Source organism: Ranitomeya variabilis, chromosome 3 (genome assembly GCF_051348905.1).
Source record: "Ranitomeya variabilis isolate aRanVar5 chromosome 3, aRanVar5.hap1, whole genome shotgun sequence".
NCBI lineage: Eukaryota > Metazoa > Chordata > Amphibia > Anura > Dendrobatidae > Ranitomeya > Ranitomeya variabilis.
Window position 1 is genome coordinate 607,838,136 of NC_135234.1, and position 22,723 is coordinate 607,860,858.

Here is a 22,723-nt window from a genome sequence, read left to right on the forward strand (position 1 = left end):
ATTCATAAGTCTGCAGTCACAAAGAGTGACTGTAGACTTATCGATTTGGATCGGACAACTCCTATAACTGGGTACAAGGGCACATTGATCAATTGAAAGTATACAGTGCTATATAATATGATGATTGCAATATATTAAGAGGACAAACATTTTGATGGGAGGAGTGCTTCTTTAAACAGAGAGGTCACTTCAGAGCCAAGCACGAAATAAAAGACTACAAGTTGTATAGGAGACATGGTCCTTTTAATATATAGCAGCCATTTATAGATCTCGTATATATTCTCATAATAAAGATAAATCATCGGAATTTAATTTGAACTGATCAATCGAAGGTTATTAAATAATAGTAGTAAAATCATAATCTAACAAAAAAAGTGCTGAAAAGTTTAAAATCAGAAGCAAATCTAAGAATGAGAAAGCAATATTTACAATCGAATCATCTACATTTCATTTCTCTGTGGATAGGAACCAGTCCTTGATATTGCCTCTAAGCACTTGACAACAAGGTGGATGTGAATATTTGTTTCAGGATGTGTGGGATCTGCTTTGTATCCATTGCAACAAAAGATCGCCCCACTGGAAGTGTCCGCTGGAGCCTTCGGATTAAAGAGGGAAAGAGGGAAAAGTTTATTAGCAATGCAAATCTCTTGCCATTGGAGAGTTAGAGCTAAAAAAAAGCTTTCAATTGTGAATAATGAATTGATACACGCTATTCAATTGCCCAATGAATAAATGTTCCTGAATAGACCAAGGAAGGATACACTAACGCAGGTGGCTATGCCAAGAAGGAAACAGAACGAGAAGGCTAGACATCATTAGATAAATGACCCATTGTGTTTAAGATCATCTTTATTAGACTATTTCTTTCTATCTTTCTTTCTTTCTGTAAAGCGCTGCGGAATATGTTGGCGCTATATAAATAAAGATTATTATTATTATTATTATTATTCTTTATCTAAATCACCCTATATTGGCAGAACAACTGCTTGCACGGCCTTGGGTACAATACACATTACTTTTATCATTTCAACATGTTAGAAAACCATTTATTAAACCATTTTTCCATATAAAGGTTATTACTATCTCATAATGCATTTTGGGGGACTTATTAACCCCTTAATGACCGTCAATACGTCTTTTAACTGACCTGACATATAAGAGAATATCCTCCCCATACAGGTGACAATCCAGCAGCTGTCGGCTGTACACTATAGCTGACAACTTGCTGTATCAGCCAAGATCAGTGTTTGCACCGTCCATATCTGCTTAACCCATTAGATGCTGCTGTCAATAGTGACTACATCATATAAATGGTTAACAGAGTGTGGGGGCTTCCTCTTTATCCCAATTGGTGCCCTCAGATCATGATTGGGTGGTCCTGATGTTTGCCATGGTAATTTATGACCAAATAGTGGCCTCAGAGTCTGCCGGCTGTTGTAACCTGTTCAGAAGTTAGCGACATTTATGTGGTAAAAATACACATTTTCATTTCTGTCATACCACTTTCCATTAATTCCTGAAAATCACCTGAAGGGTTAATAAACTACCTGACTGCAGTTTTCAATATGCCGTTTTAAAAATGCTATGACTTTTGGGTGGTTCCCAATATATAGGACCCCTAAAGTCACTTCAAACATGGATAGGTCCCTAAAAAAATAAATTTTGTAAATTTCCTTGAAAAAAATGAAAAATTACTGCTACATTTTTAAACCTCCTAAAATGCAAACAAAATAAAATTTTACAAATGATGCTGATGTTAAGCAGGCATATGGGAAATGTTATTTATTAATATTTTGCTGTGGTATGACTATCTGAATTAAAGGGATAATCATTCAAAGTTTGAAAATTGCAAATGTTTTAACATTTTTCTCAAATTTCTGATATTTTTTATAAATAAACACAAAACATATTGACCTAAATTTACCATTATCATAAAGTATCATGAGTCACGAAAAAATTGTCTCAAAATCACTGGGATTTGTTGAAGCGTTCCAGAGTTATTATCACATAAAGTGACACTGGTCAGATTTCAAAAATTTGGCTCCGTCACTAAGGGGTTAATATAGGAACACTATAAAAACATTGAGCTAGTCTCTATCTTAATGTGCATGATCTGTTGATAAATATAATGGCCGGACTACGCATACAATAAGCCTAATACAATGTCATTAAAGCCATCAGTCACTGAGGAAGCACACAGCGAAACACATGTAGGAATGTGTGATGGGAAGTGGAGTGCTACACAGTTACATGAGTTGAAAAAAAAAGACCTACGGTAGGTGCATCAAGTTCAATCTTTCCTCACCTATTACACAATTTGTCACTAAATTAACTGTAACTCACAATGTTAGGTGTTAAGAAGCTACTTGAGTAAGATCTTCATATATTTAGGTATATTACTGCTAGTTTAGGTTATACTTCAAAATCACAGTTGCTTACATGTATTTTGAGCACCACTTGACCTGTTACCTATAAAACTTGAACTAATGTATATCTATATTGCTTGTTATTTAATTCATTTGGGGCCAGCATGTGTTCATATATTAATAGTATTGGTGAACAGGAATTTAGTGAGAAGTGTTCATTATCCATTAGTTCATTTTGCAGGTCTTTACTTGTGATTTATAGTGCCAGCATTCATTTACTTACAGTACTCATCAGTAATATTATTGGTGATTTTTTATACTTACTGTACATGGTCCTTTAGGCTTTTGTCCTACATGTCCCCTCATCCTCTACATTAAGTTTGTCTATGTGGGTGTTGTCTTTAATGTGTAGCATTTCATTGGTTGAGGTACTTTATAGGTACTCTGTCACAGTGGACATAAGTCATCAGTATACATGCTTCAGCAATTGTCCGTATTTCCTCTGTACATGGCCATGTCCACTTGTGTCAACACCAGGTTGAATGTGGTGAAAAAGTGACATAGCAGTGTCGTAACAATGGCATTAATCTGAAAGTCATGTGTTTCAATGTTTCACAACAGATCATTAAAGGAATGTATCGATAGTATAAAAGAAAGGAACCCATCTGTAGCCACAGTATTAATAAGTTCAGCCTGGACTTCCGTCACTTCTGCCATGCAATGCTTTGTGGCAATAAAATTAGTGTAACTGCACAACACCAACTTAGAGTCAATTCTGGTTTTAAATCAATTTCAAGGACATACAATATCATATTACACGGTTTTTAACTTTTTAAAAATGAGGAAAAAAAACTTGGTCAGAAATAGGATGGGAAAGAGCAATGTTGTATTGCAATAAGGGAACTGATGTAACCGACGTCTTTTTACTTGTAAAAAACTAAATGTTTCACACAAATCATGCAATAAAAAAAGCCAGTCAAACACATGAAAGCCCAGCTGCTGGGAGGAAATTAACTTTATTCTCCTGGCAGCCTCAGGTTTTCAGTCATAGAGGCACGGCTTCAGTCACCGCTCAGTATACAGTGAGCTGCACCAGTAACTGCAAACCGGCTCTGACTGACAGCACTGATGCTCTGTAGAGCAAGTAAATACATTTTTTTACATGTTCCACTGGGAGAAGGATCTCTGTAAATCTTTATCCATTAGAGATTGGCAGGATATGGCCACAGTCCACAGCTAAACGTTCTGTTAATACATCTTTGAAGGAATCTGGAAATTAACTCCTCATGAGGTGGTAACTGACACCTCAGAGATATGGCGCAGATTTGTCTGGGATCCTCCCACCTTTGTTTTACGGGTTGTGGGAGTGAGGGATTTGCCATTACATATCTGATGGTCCTGCCTTTGGGTACAACACTTTAGAATTTGCTTTTATCACCCATGTCTCTTTCACCAAATTGCCATGGAAGGCGTTAAGGTACCGTCACACTAAACGATATCGCTAGCAATCCGTGACGTTGCAGCGTACTGGCTAGCGATATCGTTGTGTTTGACACGCAGCAGCGATCAGGATCCTGCTGTGATATCGCTGGTCGTTGATTAAAGTTCAGAACTTTATTTGGTCGTCAGATCGCCGTGTATCGTTGTGTTTGACAGCAAAAGCAACGATACCAGCGATGTTTTACACTGGTAACCAGGGTAAATATCGGGTTACTAAGCGCAGGGCCACGCTTAGTAACCCGATGTTTACCCTGGTTACCAGTGTAAAACGTAAAAAAACCAAACACTACATACTCACCCTCTGATGTCTCTCACACGTCCCCCGCCGTCCGCTTCCTGCACTGACTGAGCGCCGGCCGTAAGTGAAAGCACAGCACAGCGGTGACGTCACCGCTCTGCTGTTAGGGCCGGCGCTCAGTCAGTGCAGGAAGCGGACGCCGGGGGATGCGAAGGTGAGTATGTACTGTTTGTTATTTTACATTTTACACTGGTAACCAGGGTAAACATCGGGTTACTAAGCGCGGCCCTGCGCTTAGCAACCCGATGTTTACCCTGGTTACCCGGGGACCTCGGCATCGTTGGTCGCTGGAGAGCGGTCTGTGTGACAGCTCTCCAGCGACGAAACAGCGACGCTGCAGCGATCGGCATCGTTGTCTGTATCACTGCAGCGTCGCTTAGTGTGACGGTACCTTAACTGAACAAACTTATACCCAATATCCCGAAACAGTAGCTAATCTCATATGTTCCTTGCTGCTTACCAATGCAGGTGCTTAGAGGACTCCTTCAATTAACAATCATCGACTAAAATTATAAATCTCATGGATCATGGCTAATGAAACATTCTCTAGTACCCTTTTAGATAAGGCTACCTTGTTTGAGAAGACTTGGTTACCATGGATCAAATATTTAGAGAATATGAGATGACTCTCCATAGCAAACTGATAGGACAAACAGACTGGAGTTTTCCCCTGAGGAGCCAGGAATTGTAGGTATACTCACTCTAAGGCCAGAGTCAGACTATCATATAATACAGACGAGTGCTATGCGATAAAAAATCGCATAGCACTCGGACCAGTATTCCTCTATGCGGCAGCTCCCATCATCGTTTTTTTCCTCAGCCATTTTCAAGGTGCGAGTGAAATCGCAGCATGCTGCGATTGTCACAGACACTCGGCCGAGTCTCGGCTCACTCACACCCATATAAGCCTGTGGGTGCAAGTGAGAAAACGCACATCACTCGGATATCATCCGAGTGCTTTGCGCTAAACGCTGACCCTGGCAATGGAGGAGATGGAGAAATTAGTTTCTCCATCTCCTTCAAGGCTGTACTCCGATCCGCTTTGTACAAGAGGCTCGGAGCACAGACGCACGACACTCGGCTCCTGCACGCAGCAGAGCAGGAGCCGAGGGTCATTAGCATATCGCATCCAATGCTCTCGCATCGGATGCAATACGCTAGTGTGGCTCCAGCCTAAATTTCAATTCTTGCTACCAGGGCTATGGAGCCGGTAAGCAAAACCTCCGACTCAGACTCTGACTCCTCAATTTCCCTGACTCCAGACCCCACAGCCCTGCCTCACTACTGAACATGTACATAAAGTGCAGCACAGATTCATCTCAACTAAAAGCCAAGATCCTTAGATCGGGAACAGAACAGATATTTATAGGACATTTCATAACCTTTCCAAATTATGAAAAAATTTACAGCACATCCTGAACTAATCTACTGTACTCAATGTATTACATATTTTAGGAGTTGGTCCATTTTATACCGATTCCACCAAAATGGACACTAACTGCGACTCCACAGCCGTGCTTGCTACCTAGTCTTTTCTTCCTATTACTCTCTTCTCTACCTTATTAATTTTATTGTGACTTCCTATGAACTGACCCGTGGAAGATAAGAACTCCAATCAAAAAAGTGATTTTGAGTTGATTGTCTTGTCATATCATATGTTATACTTAAATCCTCATATTCTAATTGGCATAACGTTATGTTTCAGGGACATAGACTTATTTGTTTCCTGCTGTTATCTTTTTACCATTATGATGATATAACATAACTTTTCATGTTTTTATCTGAATTAATTTCAGTGTATAATGGTTGAATAAACACTTTGAAATATGGATGGTATGGAAAAAGATAAACACATTCAATTAAAACCCATTTTGCACTTTGGCTCCTATTCAGTGAATTCTACAATATACATACATGTACTATTTTTTTAAAGAGGAATTTATAAGGGGTTAAACCAATGTACACTAGTCATACAGACTCGGAGAAAAATTAATTATTTCATCAAAGTTAATAAACTCAATTGTGCGAGTAATGTAATCGTGTGGTGACTTATTGGTCATGTCTAGTTTGAACCCTTACCTTTCAGCTTGGTCTCCTAAGGATCCAATAAAAATAGCAAAAGCATTAACCTGAGGATTAATCGTCAAGGCTTGGGAAAACCTTGCTGCTGGTATGCCATAACGTTCTAGGTTGGCATCACTCAAAACAATGACAAAATATTCATCTGCGTCCTCCTTGGCTATGTCTTTTATAGCATGCTCTGTGGCTTCCAGTGTGTAGTCTCCACTCATACAGAACTGCGAGTGGGCATGCATGGTCTAATGAAAAAGAGTAGGTAAGTAAGTAAATGTTAATTTTACAGTTGACATAACATTAAATTCCTTTACAAATACACATACAGTGGAAGTGTCACAAAAGGTGTGTGGCAAACAATTAGTTTTCCTAGCAAAAAGTTTGGAAACTACAACATATAGCAAGTACCCTCTGTATCTAGAGTAAGAGTAATCAAACCTTAAAGGGAACCTGTTGTGTTAAAAATAGTGTGTGATATTCAGGCAAAAGCAGAAGCGGAGCGGAAGATCAGGTCGATATATCGTTTTTGTGGAAAAAGCTTCAGTAAAGCTTCCACTTTATTCATTGAAATTCATGATGTTTGTTTGCATCCAGTGGACGGTCCTATTGAGTGACTGACAGTCTTCCCTGTGTGACTGCATGCAGAAAGCGCTGACAATCACCAGTAGCACTGTCCACCGGACTCATATGTATACAAACACCAGGGATTCCAATAAATAACACTGAACTTTTTCCCACAAACCTGTATATCATTCTGCTCAGCTTTTCCTTCTCTACACCATGAGGTCCACAGATCGGACTACATGTACAACCTGACGGGTTCCATTTAAGAGTCACAGAGCATACAGTAAGAGAATTATATTTCCTAACTGGGTTCACATATAGTACTATGCTGCTGGAAGTAAATGACCTTCCAAACTTTCAACCAATACAAACAAACAAGAAGCTATGCCAATCTGAATATTTGCCTACGCTTCGTTTAGCGAAAGGCGAGTGAGTATTTATAGAGTGAGTATTTTCTCCTTTCAGTTTATTTCTAATCTAATGTTGGAAATTACATTCGTTCTTTTATACAAATTTAAATATCAATGACAAAACAGGACTTATTGTCAATTACATTGCATTTCCAACCTGTTTACCTTCAGAATCTTTAACCTCTGCTTATTATTTCTGGGAATCTTGTCACTTCTGATCAACTCAATGCTGTAGCCATCTCCTGAATGACCCGATACATCGTACTGATGTAAAAAAAAATTAAATTATATCAAGAATGAAGACACACTCTCTGGTTATCAGGACTTCAATTAAGGCAGTCCTGTGTATAGTTTTATTATTTAGGTCGTTCCCTACATCCCTTCATCCTTTTATGGAGACCAGCATTAATAATAATAATCTTTATTCTTATATAGCGCTAACATAGTCCGCAGCGCTTTACAGTTTTGTATTCCACAAGAGTTCTACTTTTGAGGTACAGTGCTTGATTCCCTAAATATAAATGATACATAGGGATATATTAACTGTCAAGCCACATGAATTTACAACCTGTTGTCTTTTGCACTTGAGTCCATGACGCAGTTACAGCATACCACATACAAGCCGTACGTGTGATAGCGGTGTGGATCAATTAATACAGTTTGCACTGCTCTCCTTCACTCCAGCATTTTCTACATTTCAGCCTGTAATGTTATTTCTGAACATTCTTCACCTTCCTCACACAGCCCCTAAGAAGGCCTGCACGGAAAGATTACCACACTTTAAAGTTTACTCATGTGCCTCCAGGCTGGAAACTACCCACTCGGCATTCCAAAACACTCCTGTGGACTCACACACACTGAAGATGACCAGACTAGCTGGATCTGCTCATTACAAATAATCATTTGTTAACATCGACCAGGCATTTAATGTATATATTATATGGAACAAACATCTTGGCAACTGACGTCTTACCTCGATGCTTCATATAAGGGCAAATCCACCTTTCCTTATCTTTTGATATATCATAAAAGTTATGGCAGAAGATAGCATTGGTATGGGGATATATTCTACATGTACCATTACTTAATCTATTAAACAAAGTGGAAGTTTGAGAGATCCATTATGAGACTACGTAGGAAAAGAAGACTAATTCATTATAGTCATCACTAATCTGGCAAAAACGTCAGACTTAAAGGGCTATACCCATCTTGGCATAACCTGTGAAGGTGCGTAAAGGTCAAAGATAGAATTCTCCTCCAAATTGTCTACAGCCATTCTGGCAGAATATACTAGCATGTTAAACCCTTAATGACCGATCCTGAATGACCAGCCATTTTTTTCTATTTCTCCTTTAACGTAGCTTTATGAAGCTTTGTTTAATGCAGAACAAATTGTATTATGTTTTAGAGCTGTTTTGGGGTACATATAAATTACTAATTTCATTGAATTATTTTCTGTGTGTGTCACAGATGTAGAGTAAAGTGATTGTAGTGCTGTTTTGTTTTTTTGTTTCTATTTTTTACTGTCCATGTTTCATACCAAGTTACCTTTTGAATAAATTCTCCAGGTTATTACAGTCATGAGGATACCAAATATGTGTACAGTGGGTACGGAAAGTATTCATACCCCTTTAAATTTTTCACACTTTGTTTCATTGCAGCTATTTGGTAAATTCAAAAAAGTTCATTTTTTTTTTATCATTAATGTACACTGTGCAGCCCATCTTGACTGAAAAAAACAAATGTAGAAATTTTTGCAAATGTATTAAAAACGAAAAACTGAAATATCACATGATCATAAGTATTCAGACCCTTTGCTCAGTATTGAGTAGAAGCACCTTTTGAGCTAGTACAGCAATGAGTCTTCTTGGGAATGATGCAACAAGTTTTTCATAACTGGATTTGGTGAAGCTCTGCCGTTCTTCCTTGCAAATCCTCTCCAGTTCCGTCAGGTTGGATGGTGAACGTTGGTGGACAGCCATTTTCAGGTCTCTCCAGAGATGCTCAATTGGGTTTAGATCAGGGCTTTGGCTGGGCCAGTCAAGAATGGTTACAAAGTTGTTCTGAAGCCACTCCTTTGTTATTTTACCTGTGTGCTTAGGGTCAGTGTCTTGTAGAAAGGTGATCCTTTGGCCAAGTCTGAGGTCCAGAGCACTCTGGAAGAGGTTTTCATCCAGGATATCTCTGTACTTGGCCGCTTTCATGTTTTCTTCAATGACAACCAGTCATCCTGTCCCTGCAGCTGAAAAGCACCCCCATAGCATGATGCTGCCACCACCATGTTTCGCATTGGGATTGTATTTGGCAGGTGATGAGCAGTGCCCGGTTTTCTCCACACATGCTGCTTAGAATTATCATCAAAAAGGTCTATCTTCGTCTCTTCAGACCAGAGAATCTTATTTCTCAGTCTGGTAGTCCTTCGTGTGTTTTTTTTTTAGCAAACTAAGCGGGCTTTCATAGGTCTTGCACTGAAGAGAGGCTTCCGTTGGGCCACTCTGCTGGTGGAGGGCTGCAGTGATAGTTGACTTTGTGGAACTTTCTCCCATCTCCCTACTGCATCTCTGGAGCTCAGCCACAGTGATCTTGGGGCTCTTCTTTACCTCTCTCTCCTAGGCTCTTCTCCCACAATTGCTCAGTTTGACTGGACGACCAGGTCTAGGAAGACTTCTGGTGGTCCCAACCTTCTTCCATTTTAGGATAATGGAGGCCACTGTGCGGTTAGGAACCTTAAGTACTGCAGAAATTCTGTTGTAACCTTGGCCAGATTTGTGCCTTGCCACAATTCTGTCTCTGAGCTCCTTGGTCAGTTCCTTTGACCTCATGATTCTCATTTGGTCTGACATGCACTGTGAGCTGTGAGGTCTTATATAGACAGGTGTGTGACTTTCCAAATCAAGTCCTATCAGTTTAATTAAACACAGCTGTACTCCAATGAAGGAGTAGAACCATCTCAAGAAGGATCACAAGGAAATGGACAGCATGTGACTTAAATGAGTGTCTGAGCAAAGGGTCTTAATACTTATGACCATGTGATATTTCAGTTTTTCTTTTTTATTACATTTGCAAAAATTTCTACATTTCTGTTTTTTTCAGTCAAGATGGGGTGCAGAGTGTACATTAATGTGAAAAAAATGAACTTTTTTGGAATTTACCAAATGGCTGCAATGAAACAAAGAGTGAAAAATTTAAAGGGGTCTGAATACTTTCCGTACCCACTGTATTTATCAATCAATCACCACACCATTTGGTTTAGAGTTCTATACATATATGGGGAAGATATGCATATATTATTATGGTGCTGTGTATATAGCAATCCCCTGGACTCCAGCAATAGTGTATGCACAGCACGGTGAACCACACAGTTATATAGTTCCCCTGGAAAATTGTATATATTGTAATCTCCTCTGGCTCCTCTAAGTCATTTTGGGGTGTGGTCTTTAGGGGCATGTCAAATGTCTGTAAAAATTTTAAGCCGTCTGTGAATTTGAGTCTAGTTGTCCAGAAAACATTTTTTTTTTTTAGGAGGTTGGCAAACCTGGTCATGATAACCATTATTACTTTTGCACACCTTTACTTTTAAAATGGCAAATGCATAAAATCAATAACAATGACTAAAACTTCCATCAACTTATAGCTGTTAATTTATAAATCAATAGAAAGCAGTAATTATTTTTATACATTTACCACTGAACTTAAAAAAAAAAAGTGTCACCAACATTCTGCTAAATTAATAGTAAGAGACCTAGCACTCAACTTAAGGTAAGATGCAGCAGGAAAAATTTATTATAGTAAATACAGGAAAACGTTTCGGTCGATTGTGACCTTCATCGGTTACAGGTTATTAAATAAAAGCCGGTAACGGGAATTATAATCGCTGCACGATCATATATCAAAATTAGTTCAGCGTGGTTGTTTTAGGTAAACCTGCTATGAGCAAATAGGAAGATTCCTGGAGCTGCACTGCTCTCTGACGCGGCATCCATGAGACATGTTTTTCTGTATTTACTACAATAAATTTTTCCTGCTGCATCTTACCTAAAGTTGAGTGCTGGGTCTCTTACTATTAATCTATATGGTTTGGGAACCTGTCCTTAGCACCCCTTCTCTAGTAGTGCTCACGGTTAAATTTTCCACCAACATTCTGCTGACACATTCCTTTCCAAGTTTAATCCAGTATTTCATCTGAAAAATGAAATATCAACTGTGGTTAAGTGGTTTTTCTTATCCTGGCAACAGACACAATGAATCACATATGATGGAGCTGGGCAATGCTGGCCACGGAGCATGAATCAGCCCTAAGGTTACCTTTAGGGCATCTTGCACGTGTAATTCTTATTTGTAATTACCTTAAACTTATGCTCGTAGTTCTCAAATGCTTCCATCAGCATGCATGTTGCTTCCATAGAGCGCTCCAGCCTGCCATCCAACCCATTAAAGCGATACATACTGCCAGATACATCAACCAGGAGGCGCAAACGCTTGGGCTTTTGCGGCGGACTTCCAAGCTGTGAAGAGTTTTGGTACACAAGAGACAAAGCTGTCAGGCATACTGTTGTTATCTATCTATATTATCGTATAAGGGGTACTTCCGTCTGTCTGTCTGTAACGGAAGTCCCGCGTCGCTGATCGGTCGCAGCCGGCAGGCCGCGACCAATCAGCGACAGGCTTAGTCCGGCCGCGAATTTGCCCCTCCCTACTCCCCTCCAGTCAGCGCCAGTGTGTCGCCCCATCCCGGACCAACTTTTTCTATTGATGCTGCCTATGCAGCATCAATAGTAAAAAGATATACCGCAATGTTAAAAATAATAAAAAATAAAAATAAAAATTGTGCTGTTCTCACCTTCCAACGTCCACCGATGCCGCCAGCTTCTGTTTCCAGTGATGCATTGCGAAATTACCCAGATGACTTAGCGGTCTCGCTAGACCGCTAAGTCATCTGGGTAATTTTGCAATGCATCACTGGGAACAGAAGCTGGCGGCAGCATCGTGCGCATCGGCACAGCTTTGCTGGATGCCGGAGGGTGAGTATATAACTATTTTTTATTTTATTTTTATAACAGGGATATGGTGCCTACACGGCTATATACTATGTGGGCTGTGTTATATACTACGTGGCCTGTGTTATATACTGCATGGGCTGTGCTATATATTACGTGGGCTGTGTTATATAGTACGCGGCTGCTATATACTACGTGGCTGCTATATACTACATGGCTGTGCTATATACTATGTGGCTGTCTGTGTTACGTGGGCTGTGCTATATACTATGTGGGCTGTTATATACTGCGTGGGCTTTGTTATATACCACGTGGGCTGTGTTATATACTGCATAGGCAGTGTTATATACTATGTGGCCTGTGTTATATACTGTGTGGCTGCTATATACTATGTGGCCTGTGTTATATACTGCGTGGGCTGTGCTATATATTACGTGGGCTGTGTTATATACTACGTGGCTGCTATATACTACGTAGCTGCTATATACTACGTGGCTGTGCTATATACTACATGGCTGTGCTATATACTATGTGGCTGTGCTATATACTACGTGGCTGTCTGTTACGTGGGCTGTGCTATATACTATGTGGCTGCTATATACTACGTGGCTGTGTTATATACTATGTGGCTGTGTTATATACTACGTGGCTGTGCTAAGCGCGACGTACATACATACATACATATTCTAGAATACCCGATGCGTTAGAATCGGGCAACCATCTAGTATATTATAAATGCTGATTTTATTGATTGGCAACACAAGAACATTAAATAAAGTGGTTTTTCAGGCATGTGGTGGCATGTGGTACATTTCTACAGTCAACCTATATGATTGTAGAATCTTGACAGTGAGCACAATGCACACTTTCAGGACTTTTCTCTACTGTGAGACTGAGCAGACGTCACATGAGTGCAAGTTTTAAACATGCAAACATGCCATCTAGAATCTTATGAGAACCTATTAGCAAGTGACCTCCAGAAGGTAAATTGTGTACCCATGATACTCTATCTGGCAATACAAGAGAATCCTGACAGTGTGTTAAATTTTAGTCACAGACTAACTGCAGAAGTGTAGATGAAGCCTTGGAAACCCCTTGAAAATGAACTATGCATGTATTTTAAATTACCGTACACACATTTAGTTTTAGCAGTCTTAGCAAGCAATTTATATCTAAAGATGAATTTTGATAGCATATCCCAAATAGGTTTTGCGGCTGTCTCAGTATTAAGCACTGTTGGTGGGTTTCATCACTGAATTTAGTCCACATTCCAGGAGAGACTTGATCCATTCCTCACGTAGGACAGAATGGTCACAGATCAAAGCAGTGATCGATTGCTGATTTGGTGGCATTGTCATCCAGGACGTTAACCATAACAGAAGAACTGTGAGAGACAAGTCGTTCAGAAAACGGCCATGTGAAATAATACAGTCACTGTGGTCAGGATTATGCACGGCGGGTATGTCACACACTAGATTTTGTGTATGCGTCAGGAGGTTCTGTGTACGGTCTTCTAATATTATCCTGACTGATATTTGCATGTCAGTTGTACAGAAATGGTAGTGGACCTAAAATCAACAGTAAATGTACTATATTTATATGTATATTCAGTAACTATAGAATTAAAAATACATTTTAAAATTATCTATATCACCCTTCAAAGTATTAACATTGGAAAAAAATGTCTTATGGAAATGTGTACTGTTGCAGACTTGGCATTCACCAGCCATCTGACCAATATGATTAGTCAGACATGATTCTACTAGATAGCCGCACCCCGAAGACAACATGTCCAAGAAACACTTCAGCAGACTACTTACCTCGGGCTCAAGCTCTCCACGTCTTTTGTAAATTGCTTTTTCTCCTGTCAAGCCATCAATGATTTTGGTGTCATCCAGTTCTCCCATTGCTTGATGTTTAAGCCATTGTCGTTCTTTACCCTTCGCCTTTAATAAAGCATAGGACAGGACGAATCATTGTTCGATCCATATCTTTTATTATACGGTTATATATTATACAGTGCACTCTGTCCTGCCAAACTGTAACAGTACCGTAGCACTATGACACAGGACCTCCTCTTCCCTCAGATTGTTTAACACATCATCTATAGTTCTTCCAAAACACTATTCCACAGCATCCTATAGATCCTTTGGTGTTTCTACTGCCATAGTTAAAAGCTCAAAGGGAATCTGTCAGCAGGTTTTACAATGTAATTTTACTGCAGCATAATGTAGGGGCTGAGAGCATGATTGTATTGATGTATCACTTAGATTATTGGGTGCAGCAGGTGTGACAGGATCACAGTTTTCTCTTCTCTGCTGCAGATCTAGCAAAGCTCAAAAGCTGAGCTGTTAATGACCCCACTGTTTAGCAGCTTTCTCTGACATTGCATATTGATGGTGGGGCATGGTTGGACTAGGAGACACAAGACTCCTAGTTTCCTAGTGATAATCTCTTGCTAATAAAACACAAATTTTATAGAAATAGCAAAAGATAGCCTTAGTAAGTTGACACATCACTAGAATAAGGGTTTCTGCTCCTACATCATGCTGTTCTTAGATTACATATCAAAGACCTGCTGACAGATTTTGTTTAAAATGAAGCTTCTAAAATAATCTCAAGAAAAGATCAAATTTAGCATATTTTCCTTAGGGCCATATGAATAATGAAAATAATGCAATTCTTGCTAATTATACAAGCAACATTTTTTTAAACCAACTTTCCACGCACAGACATTGTAAGTATTTTAAAGCTCAAGTGCAAAAGTCACAAAGGAAGCTCCACAGAACTGTACGTGTCATGACCCAGACCTTCCCCAGTGTGGTATGTGGCATCACCAATTTAGCGGACCAAATCCTGTGCGTTCCAAAACTAGCTGTCGCTTCCTCAGGGGCTGTGTAAACACGCCATCCCTCAAGGTCTGCTGAATTAGGGATTTCCCTCAGCACTTTGTAGTACTAGGAACTTTTTATTTTTATTTTCACATTCTGCTCAAAAGACTCCTCTTGGTATGCGTTTACCTTCACATGATAATACCGTGGGCTCGGAATAGATATATTTTACCTTTTAGGGCTCTTTTCCATTTGCGAGAAAAACGTCCATGTCTCGCATGTGAAAACCAAGCTCTGGCGCCGGCACTCCAGAGCGGAGCGTGCGGCCGCATAGCAACACATGGAGCTGCACGCTCCGCTCTGGAGTGCCGGCGCCAGAGCTTGGTTTTCACATGTGAGACATGGACGTGATTCTCGCAAATGGAAAAGAGCCATTAGACTCATATTTGGACATCCATAAAACTGTATTTCCTTTAGGAGGGATGGAAATTGTCATAAATCTGGGAGAATTCCCTCTAGCACTTGTTTTAAATGCTATTAATATCTGTTGTTCTATATGTGATTGAGTGAAGACTGATTATATATAGCCGCGAGGGGTGTGGAGTCAGTAAGCCAAACCACCGACTCCTCAATTTCCCAGACCCCACAGCCCAGCCTCACTACTGAGCATGGACATATAGTCCAGCACAGATTCATCTCAACTAAAAGCCGAGATCCTTAGATCAGGAACAGAACAGACATTTAGTAGACATTTCATAACTTTCCCAGATTCTTATGAAAACATTTACAGCAAATACTGCATTGTACTACTGTATCCAATTTATTATATGTTTTAGGAGTCAGAGTTGGTCCATTCTGTACCTTCTCCAACGCCACAGCCCTGATAGCCACTATTGACTGCCTAGGCATTTTCTCAGGGTCACACATTACTTTTATCACATACAATCAAAGGATGGAGAACTCAAAACACGCTTATTTTTCCCATTTTGTAGAGATGACTTTTTTGCTTGAAACAAAAAACCCAAACCAGACACAGGACAGGGTCAGCAGTTACCTTATTTTCAGCAGAGGACATGATTGTAATGATGGGCAATATCTCAATTACAAAGCTGGAGGCACAGAACACGATTAAATAGAAGATGTGGACATATCACACTCTGTTACTCCTTCCTACACAATGTACTTAGTGATTATAGGACATGACAAAAAGCATGTCCACAACATTCTTCCATTGGGGGAGATTTATAAATACTGTCTTAACGTAAAGAACATAAAACAAAAAAGACATGCATGCAGACGCTATGCCAATTTTTCACTGCTCAATACATTTGGCACATCTTGCTAGACACGGTTTTCTTTCGCTATATGTCATCTCTTGTTTTTTTTTTCTTTCAATATATTGCATCTATAAAGGTGTCATAGACTGGAGATACTATTTTGACTTATAACTGAAAGTATCTGTAAAATCACGAGGTCTATTACACCTTTTTATTTTGCTTTTAAAACAAATATATAAAAAATGTAATTCCATAAATTTATACAGGAATAAAGTAAAGCCATGTGGTTTCATTATATTAAAAGGTAATTCCCAAAATCATACTGTGGTCTCAGTTTTTGGTACATACAGAATTAGGCCCCTTTCACACGACCGTTTTTTGTATCCATAGGCAGTCCATTTTATAAAGACTGCAAATACGGACACACACACATACCCAAAAACACACAGACATGTCAGTTTTTTAAGCGCACCACGGACAAAGTGCATGCCACACACGTGCAAACTTATGACATCCAACGGCTGAGAAAAGCCGTACAGTTAGCACTTTTCCCAGGAGCCAGGTGCTGAGCTCAGCTCGACCAGGCAACAATGATGGGAGTTGTATTCAGCACCGCGCTGTGTACATCGTGTGTAAAGTAAAGAATTAAATAAAAGAATTGGCGTGGGCTCCTAAGTAATTTTGATAACCAGCTTAGGGAAAGTTCACGGCTGGGGGCTGATGTTAATAATCTGAGAAAGGGGACAATTTCCCAAAAGGTTCCCAGGCTAGTAATAACAGCTCACAGATGTCTGCTTAGCCTTTTACTGGTTAGCTTATGGGGGGGACCCCAGAAAAAAAAATGGACGTAGGGTCCCCCTATAAGTTCTAACAAGCAAAGGTTGAACAGACAGCTGTGGGCATAAGGTGCGCCAAATCTGGAGCTTAGCCTCATTCTTCTCACTTGCCCTGATGCAGGCAAGTGGGGTACGAGCACCCAGCAGGGGGCTTTCCCCTCTGCTGGTTATGAAAATTACGAGGAAGCCTACGCCATTTTTTTTTTAATTTACAGAAAAAAAACACACAAAGCACTTAGAAATCACACTGACATTTTTGTCTGTCTCTCTACTATCATGTCCATCATCACTATCTCTATCTTCGAACATCTTTAATACAGAACACTCTAATTTCTATGCTGCATTTCATTTTATACGTCGCACACTGAAAGCACACTGAAAGCCGGACGTCACACGGACACCCTGATGCAGCACACGACCACACAGATGGCACAGGGATATTTTGTCCCTGTACAGGAATCACCAGAACGTTGAAGGGAGCCTCAATCATGTGTGTCAATTACACCTTTTTTTTCTCTAACAACTGCTCTGCTTTGCAGCTATAATTCCCCTTAATTACTCCTTCCCCTCCCCCACTGGATCCAACGTTCATTATTTAAAATGCCGAGCATGCACAGATGCACCTCATGACCCCCGTTTATTAAAACACTTGAGACATTGTTATTGATCTGACTGCAGGTTTGTAGCACAGCTCATAATAAAGAAGTCTCGCACTCAACTTAAATCTTTCATTGCCTCAATGAGGAGGGCCAGCACTTAGGTAGAGGCTGGCGGTGTCCACCGCGTCTGAGAGGATAACTGACACACAAGTCGAGGCGGCTCCCCTCCAGCCCCCACTTCTGTGCTGGCAACACTCCTCCAGCCTCTACCTAAGTGCTGGCCCTCCTCATTGAGGCCACCCCCTCCAACAACGTATATAAATGAGCTCCTATGCACTTTGCATACCAGCAATATCCACTACGCTATCCCGGGGCGGCCATCCACTGCACAAGGATCTATATTCTAACCAAAGATATGATTAACACACACTGAAAGGCACAGCACGTGACTGATGAAAGCTCATTAAGAGCTGAAACGTTTCCAGTGCTACTCCAATACAATTAAATTTGTCAATCTAAAAGATTTAAGTTGAGTGCGAGACTTCTTTATTATTTACTATATGGTTTGGGAACCTAGTCTCTGCACCAGAAATACAGCTGTGCACACGGCGTTTACATATATATGTAGCACAGCTCAGGCACGCTTGATACTGAAGATCCTACTGATACTTGTTGCATTTGCAACTAATGACCATGTCCAATTCAAGAAAAACTGATGCACCTAATGACTTCTACGAATAACCTATCGCTCCAAACCCCTCACATCATCTTGATTGCTCTCACAACCAGGTTGTAGCACTGCTCACTATGTTATGCTTGGCTCTGCTGTGCCTGAAGGAGATAGCGTGATCATGTGTATAAGAGGATGTGTTTCGAATGCGAGCTGCGTTCTTATAAACCTTAGCATAGGTGCGAGTTGGGGCTAAGGGATGTGAGGAAAATGCCGGACGTGTATTGAATGCTAGCTGCATTCTTCGACTTCGCTAAGTATAAGAAAGCAGCTAGCATTCGAAACGCGTCGGGCGTTTTCCCACACACCCCTTAGCCCCAACTCACACCTATGCTAAGGTGTAGGCAGTAGTGCTTGCTATGTTTTAAAAAGAAACAATAAAACTAGATGGATTTTATGGACTGAAGCTGGATCCTTACGTTCCTTGCAAGTATACATTGACGCCTGGCAGAGACGTGATCGTGCTTCCAACACAAACTCACAGGGAGTTTCCACCAAGTGTGAGCTGATATTGTCTTTTTTTCAAAAACTATAAAAAATATATATTGCCATTGTGAGCAAAACCCTTTATCTAAACCAGAAATGTATTTCTTACATTTATTTAAATATGTGCTCCTCAATGGATACATGACGTCCTAAATTATCAGTTTGGTAGGTAATATTATTCTACTGTATCTTTACTATCTTGCTCCTTCTTTACATTTGACAACGCCATGCTAGATTCCTTGCATGTGCTTCTTATGGAACATATACTCTCTTTGCTAGATGTCTTGCTTATCAACTGGTGTGCTAGCTCCCAAAGTATGAGTAGCTCTTTTATAGCAAGCGGCTGGCTGCCTTTTCACAGACGTGATACAATCTCGCTGGAGTTAGCATCTTCGTGCTGTTGGCCAGCTCGGAGCTGAGCAAATTATTACTTGAAAAGCATGTCTTGGACGTGACATCATGCAATTTTTTTTATCATGCAATGCTGGATATGAGCCGCTCATGTGCACGGCTCACAAAGAGGTGCTGAAGTCCTTTTAAGGTTGAGATGACTAACAAAAAGATGACTTTTTCTTGTAATTGGATCTGTATCTCAGTTAATGGCAGAACTCATTAAAGCAGGTTTAAATGCCAGAAAAAAGACAAAAATAGAAATCCATGTTTTCATCAGTAAAAATTACTTTCCCATTTATGTGAATCTTATTTGCATGATTTATTATTAGGAATACACCTCAAATCATTAAATTAAGGTTTGTCACTCAAGTCTCAATACCACAGGTGGATAAAATCCAGCCCCTCACCATGCCATCTGCCTTTACATACATTTTAGAAATAATGACTCATTCTAAACTCAGTGAATTAGAGCGTGGTACTGTAATAAGATGCCACGGGTCTAACAAGTCAGGACATGACAATTCTTCGCTCCTAAATATTCAATGATCAACTGTGAGCGGAAATATTGAACAGTGGACACATTTAGGAACCACACCAAGGGACACATAAAATCATAGAGAAGGGTCACGGAGTGCTGAGCCGCTTAGTGCATAAGAGTCACCAATGTTCTGCTGACGCAATAGTGCGGAGGTACAAGCTTACACCTGTATTAACATCAGCACAAAAATGTTTCATTCGGATGTTCATAGCATGGGTTTCCATGACCAAGCAGCTGCAGTCAAGAATCACATCACCAAGTGCAATGTCAATCGTTAAAAAGAGTGGCGTAAAGCATGCTGCTACTGGACTTTGAAGCAGTAGAAATGTTTTCTGTGGAGTAACAGATCACTTTATCTGTTTGGCAAATGTAAAGTGAATGTTACCTGGCTTATTGCATTACATGGACAACTGTAAGAATTGGTGAAGGAAAGATAGTGGTTATTTTAAGGTGTGGAAGCAGGCACAATAGTTCCAGTGATGGGAAATTTTAATATTTCACTAGACCAGGACATTTTGGACAATTGTAAGCATCTAGTTTTGTGGGAAGGCCCTTTTTGTTCCAACATGACTTTGCCCAGATGCACAAAGCAAGATCCATGGAAGCATGGTTGGGAAAGTTTGGTGTTTAAGAACTTGACTAACCCGCACGTCATCAAAGATCTTTGGGAAGATCTAGAGAGGAAATTGCAGGACAGGCACTCTTGTCTATCATCAGTGCCTCATCTCACAAATGCTCTTCTGGATTAATGGGCAAAAATTCCCACAGACTCTACAAAACTTTGCAGAACGCTTTCTCAGGAAAGTGGAAGCTAGGTGACCAACGTTGTGTTTATTCCTATGGATTTAGAATGGGATGTCATAAATGCTCATGTTGGTGTAAAAAGTAGGTGTCTCATATTGTAGATCAAGTTATCAGCTATCCATACGTTGCTGATTGTTGGGGGTCCGACCTGTGGGATTCCCACCGATCTTGACGATTCTGCTTTGCAATGGGAGTCTAGCTTGTGCTCCATTCATAATATTGCACAAGGCTAATTCCTGCAACCCCTCAGGCAATGATTGTCTGGTGCCGCTGATCAACCACCGCTCAGTTTTGATGGGGTACCACCCCACCCAGTTATATGGGGAAAAGCGGTTGTCCTAGATTACTACTTTTTACTTTAAAACAGCAAACAGGACGTTTTACATAAGAATAGCAATATGATGCTCCTCATAAAAGCATTTAACTATAAAAACTACTTCTCTAGTCCCGTTTACTAGTAATTTGTCAACAATATATTTTAGTTTCTTATCAGAAAATATCTGTTTCTGAGAATTGCTTGATGAGAGCACATACAGACTTTTGTTACATACAGTATGAATGACTAAACAATAATTGTCAAAGATAAGCACCAGAGATAATCTATTGGGATGCAGAATTTTAAATTATATTACTAGAAAGTTTCAAAGAACTATCAACCTCCTAAATTCTGCAGAAATGTATTGTATTGAAACCACAACAATGTCCTCTAAATGTTTGTAGCTCTGATGGGTAATTACACAAATAAAATATACCTTTGCAGCCAAGAATACTCTTGCCAGACTCATCAGCCCTTATATAATGGTAAGTGCAAAAAGATGACACAGAGTTTCACCCGGGGGCTTCAGCTGCCCTTAGAAAGAACATGTCACTAGGATTGCAGTCACTAAACCACCAGCATGTCATTATGCTGCTGAAGTTTAGTGTTCCAAACATGCCCATATCAAAACAGATTTCAGCAATAAGTAGTATAAGGATTTAAACAACATTTGGGGGAGCGAGAGAAGAGTTCAGGAGCCGAAGGCACATGTGCTTTGCAAACCTGAGGACTGCATTTGTAATAAAGAATTCATCCAAATTGAATTGCTTACCAAGTTGTGTAGCACTTGTGATTTTGTTTGGCTGAAAATGTTGTGATAGCTCAGAACATCTATATATATATATATATATATATATATATATATATATATATATATATATATATATATATAATCGTCCAAGGGCACTTCCGTCTGTTTGTCTGTCTGTCACAGAAATCCTCGCTGATTGGTCGCGGCCGGCAGGGCAATGTATGCAATATTGTAACTAAAGAAATCTGGAACTTTTTAATGGATAAATAAAAGGTATATTTTACTCTACCATTGGACTGATCGCTGGAGAAACAAAAAGTTTTCTCTCTCTCTATATATAGCATAAAATGAAGTTATAATTAAGATTTTTCACTTTTTTAACTTGGTGCTGGATTGGATACCTATTGTTACATTTGACTAGTACTTCGTGATGCCTCATGAACTGGATATGTGCACAGGAATGTGGATTGCCTATGGACTGGACAATACAACATGTACAACATTGAATGGGGTAAGCTGTATCAAAACACTTATTTCATTGGTAAATGACCTTTCCTGCTCTTGAATACCTGACTACAGTTGTGTTCTAAAATGATCTGATGGTCTGAATCTGAACTCAATTAAGACTTAATCTGTCATCAAGGCTTCATTCGAGGGGTATTTGAAAAAAATCCAATATTCAGCAATCTGCTAATCCTTATTTTCAAATAGTTAAATGTTAAATATTCATGTAAAATAACTGAATAATCCTTTGTACTACCAAGTCCACATATTATATTGGATATAAAAAGTTTACACATCCCTGTTAAAATACCAGGTTTTTGTTATGTAGAAAAAATCAGACCAAGAAGAATCATTTCAGAACTTTTTCTACTTTTAATGTTGCCTATAATCTGTATAATTCAATTGAAAAACAAAGTGACTTTTTTGGGTGGAAAAAAATGAACAACTAAA

The 22,723-nt window shown here is 39.7% G+C and overlaps 1 protein-coding gene across 4 annotated transcripts in view; it reads right to left on the minus strand.

The window, feature by feature from the left end:
- Window positions 1–221: 221 nt before the first annotated feature.
- The window catches only part of VWA8 (von Willebrand factor A domain containing 8), a 523,579-nt gene continuing 501,077 nt past the window's right edge, over window positions 222–22,723 (minus strand). For all 4 annotated transcript variants that reach the window (XM_077297321.1, XM_077297318.1, XM_077297319.1 and 1 more), the window contains exons 42-46: window positions 14,029–14,154; window positions 11,558–11,716; window positions 7,377–7,475; window positions 6,244–6,482; window positions 222–596 (exon numbers count right to left, since the gene is read on the minus strand). In XM_077297321.1, coding sequence (XP_077153436.1) covers window positions 488–596; window positions 6,244–6,482; window positions 7,377–7,475; window positions 11,558–11,716; window positions 14,029–14,154 — 732 coding nt within the window. In that variant the 3' untranslated portion in view covers window positions 222–487. The remainder of the gene's footprint in view (window positions 597–6,243; window positions 6,483–7,376; window positions 7,476–11,557; window positions 11,717–14,028; window positions 14,155–22,723) is intronic.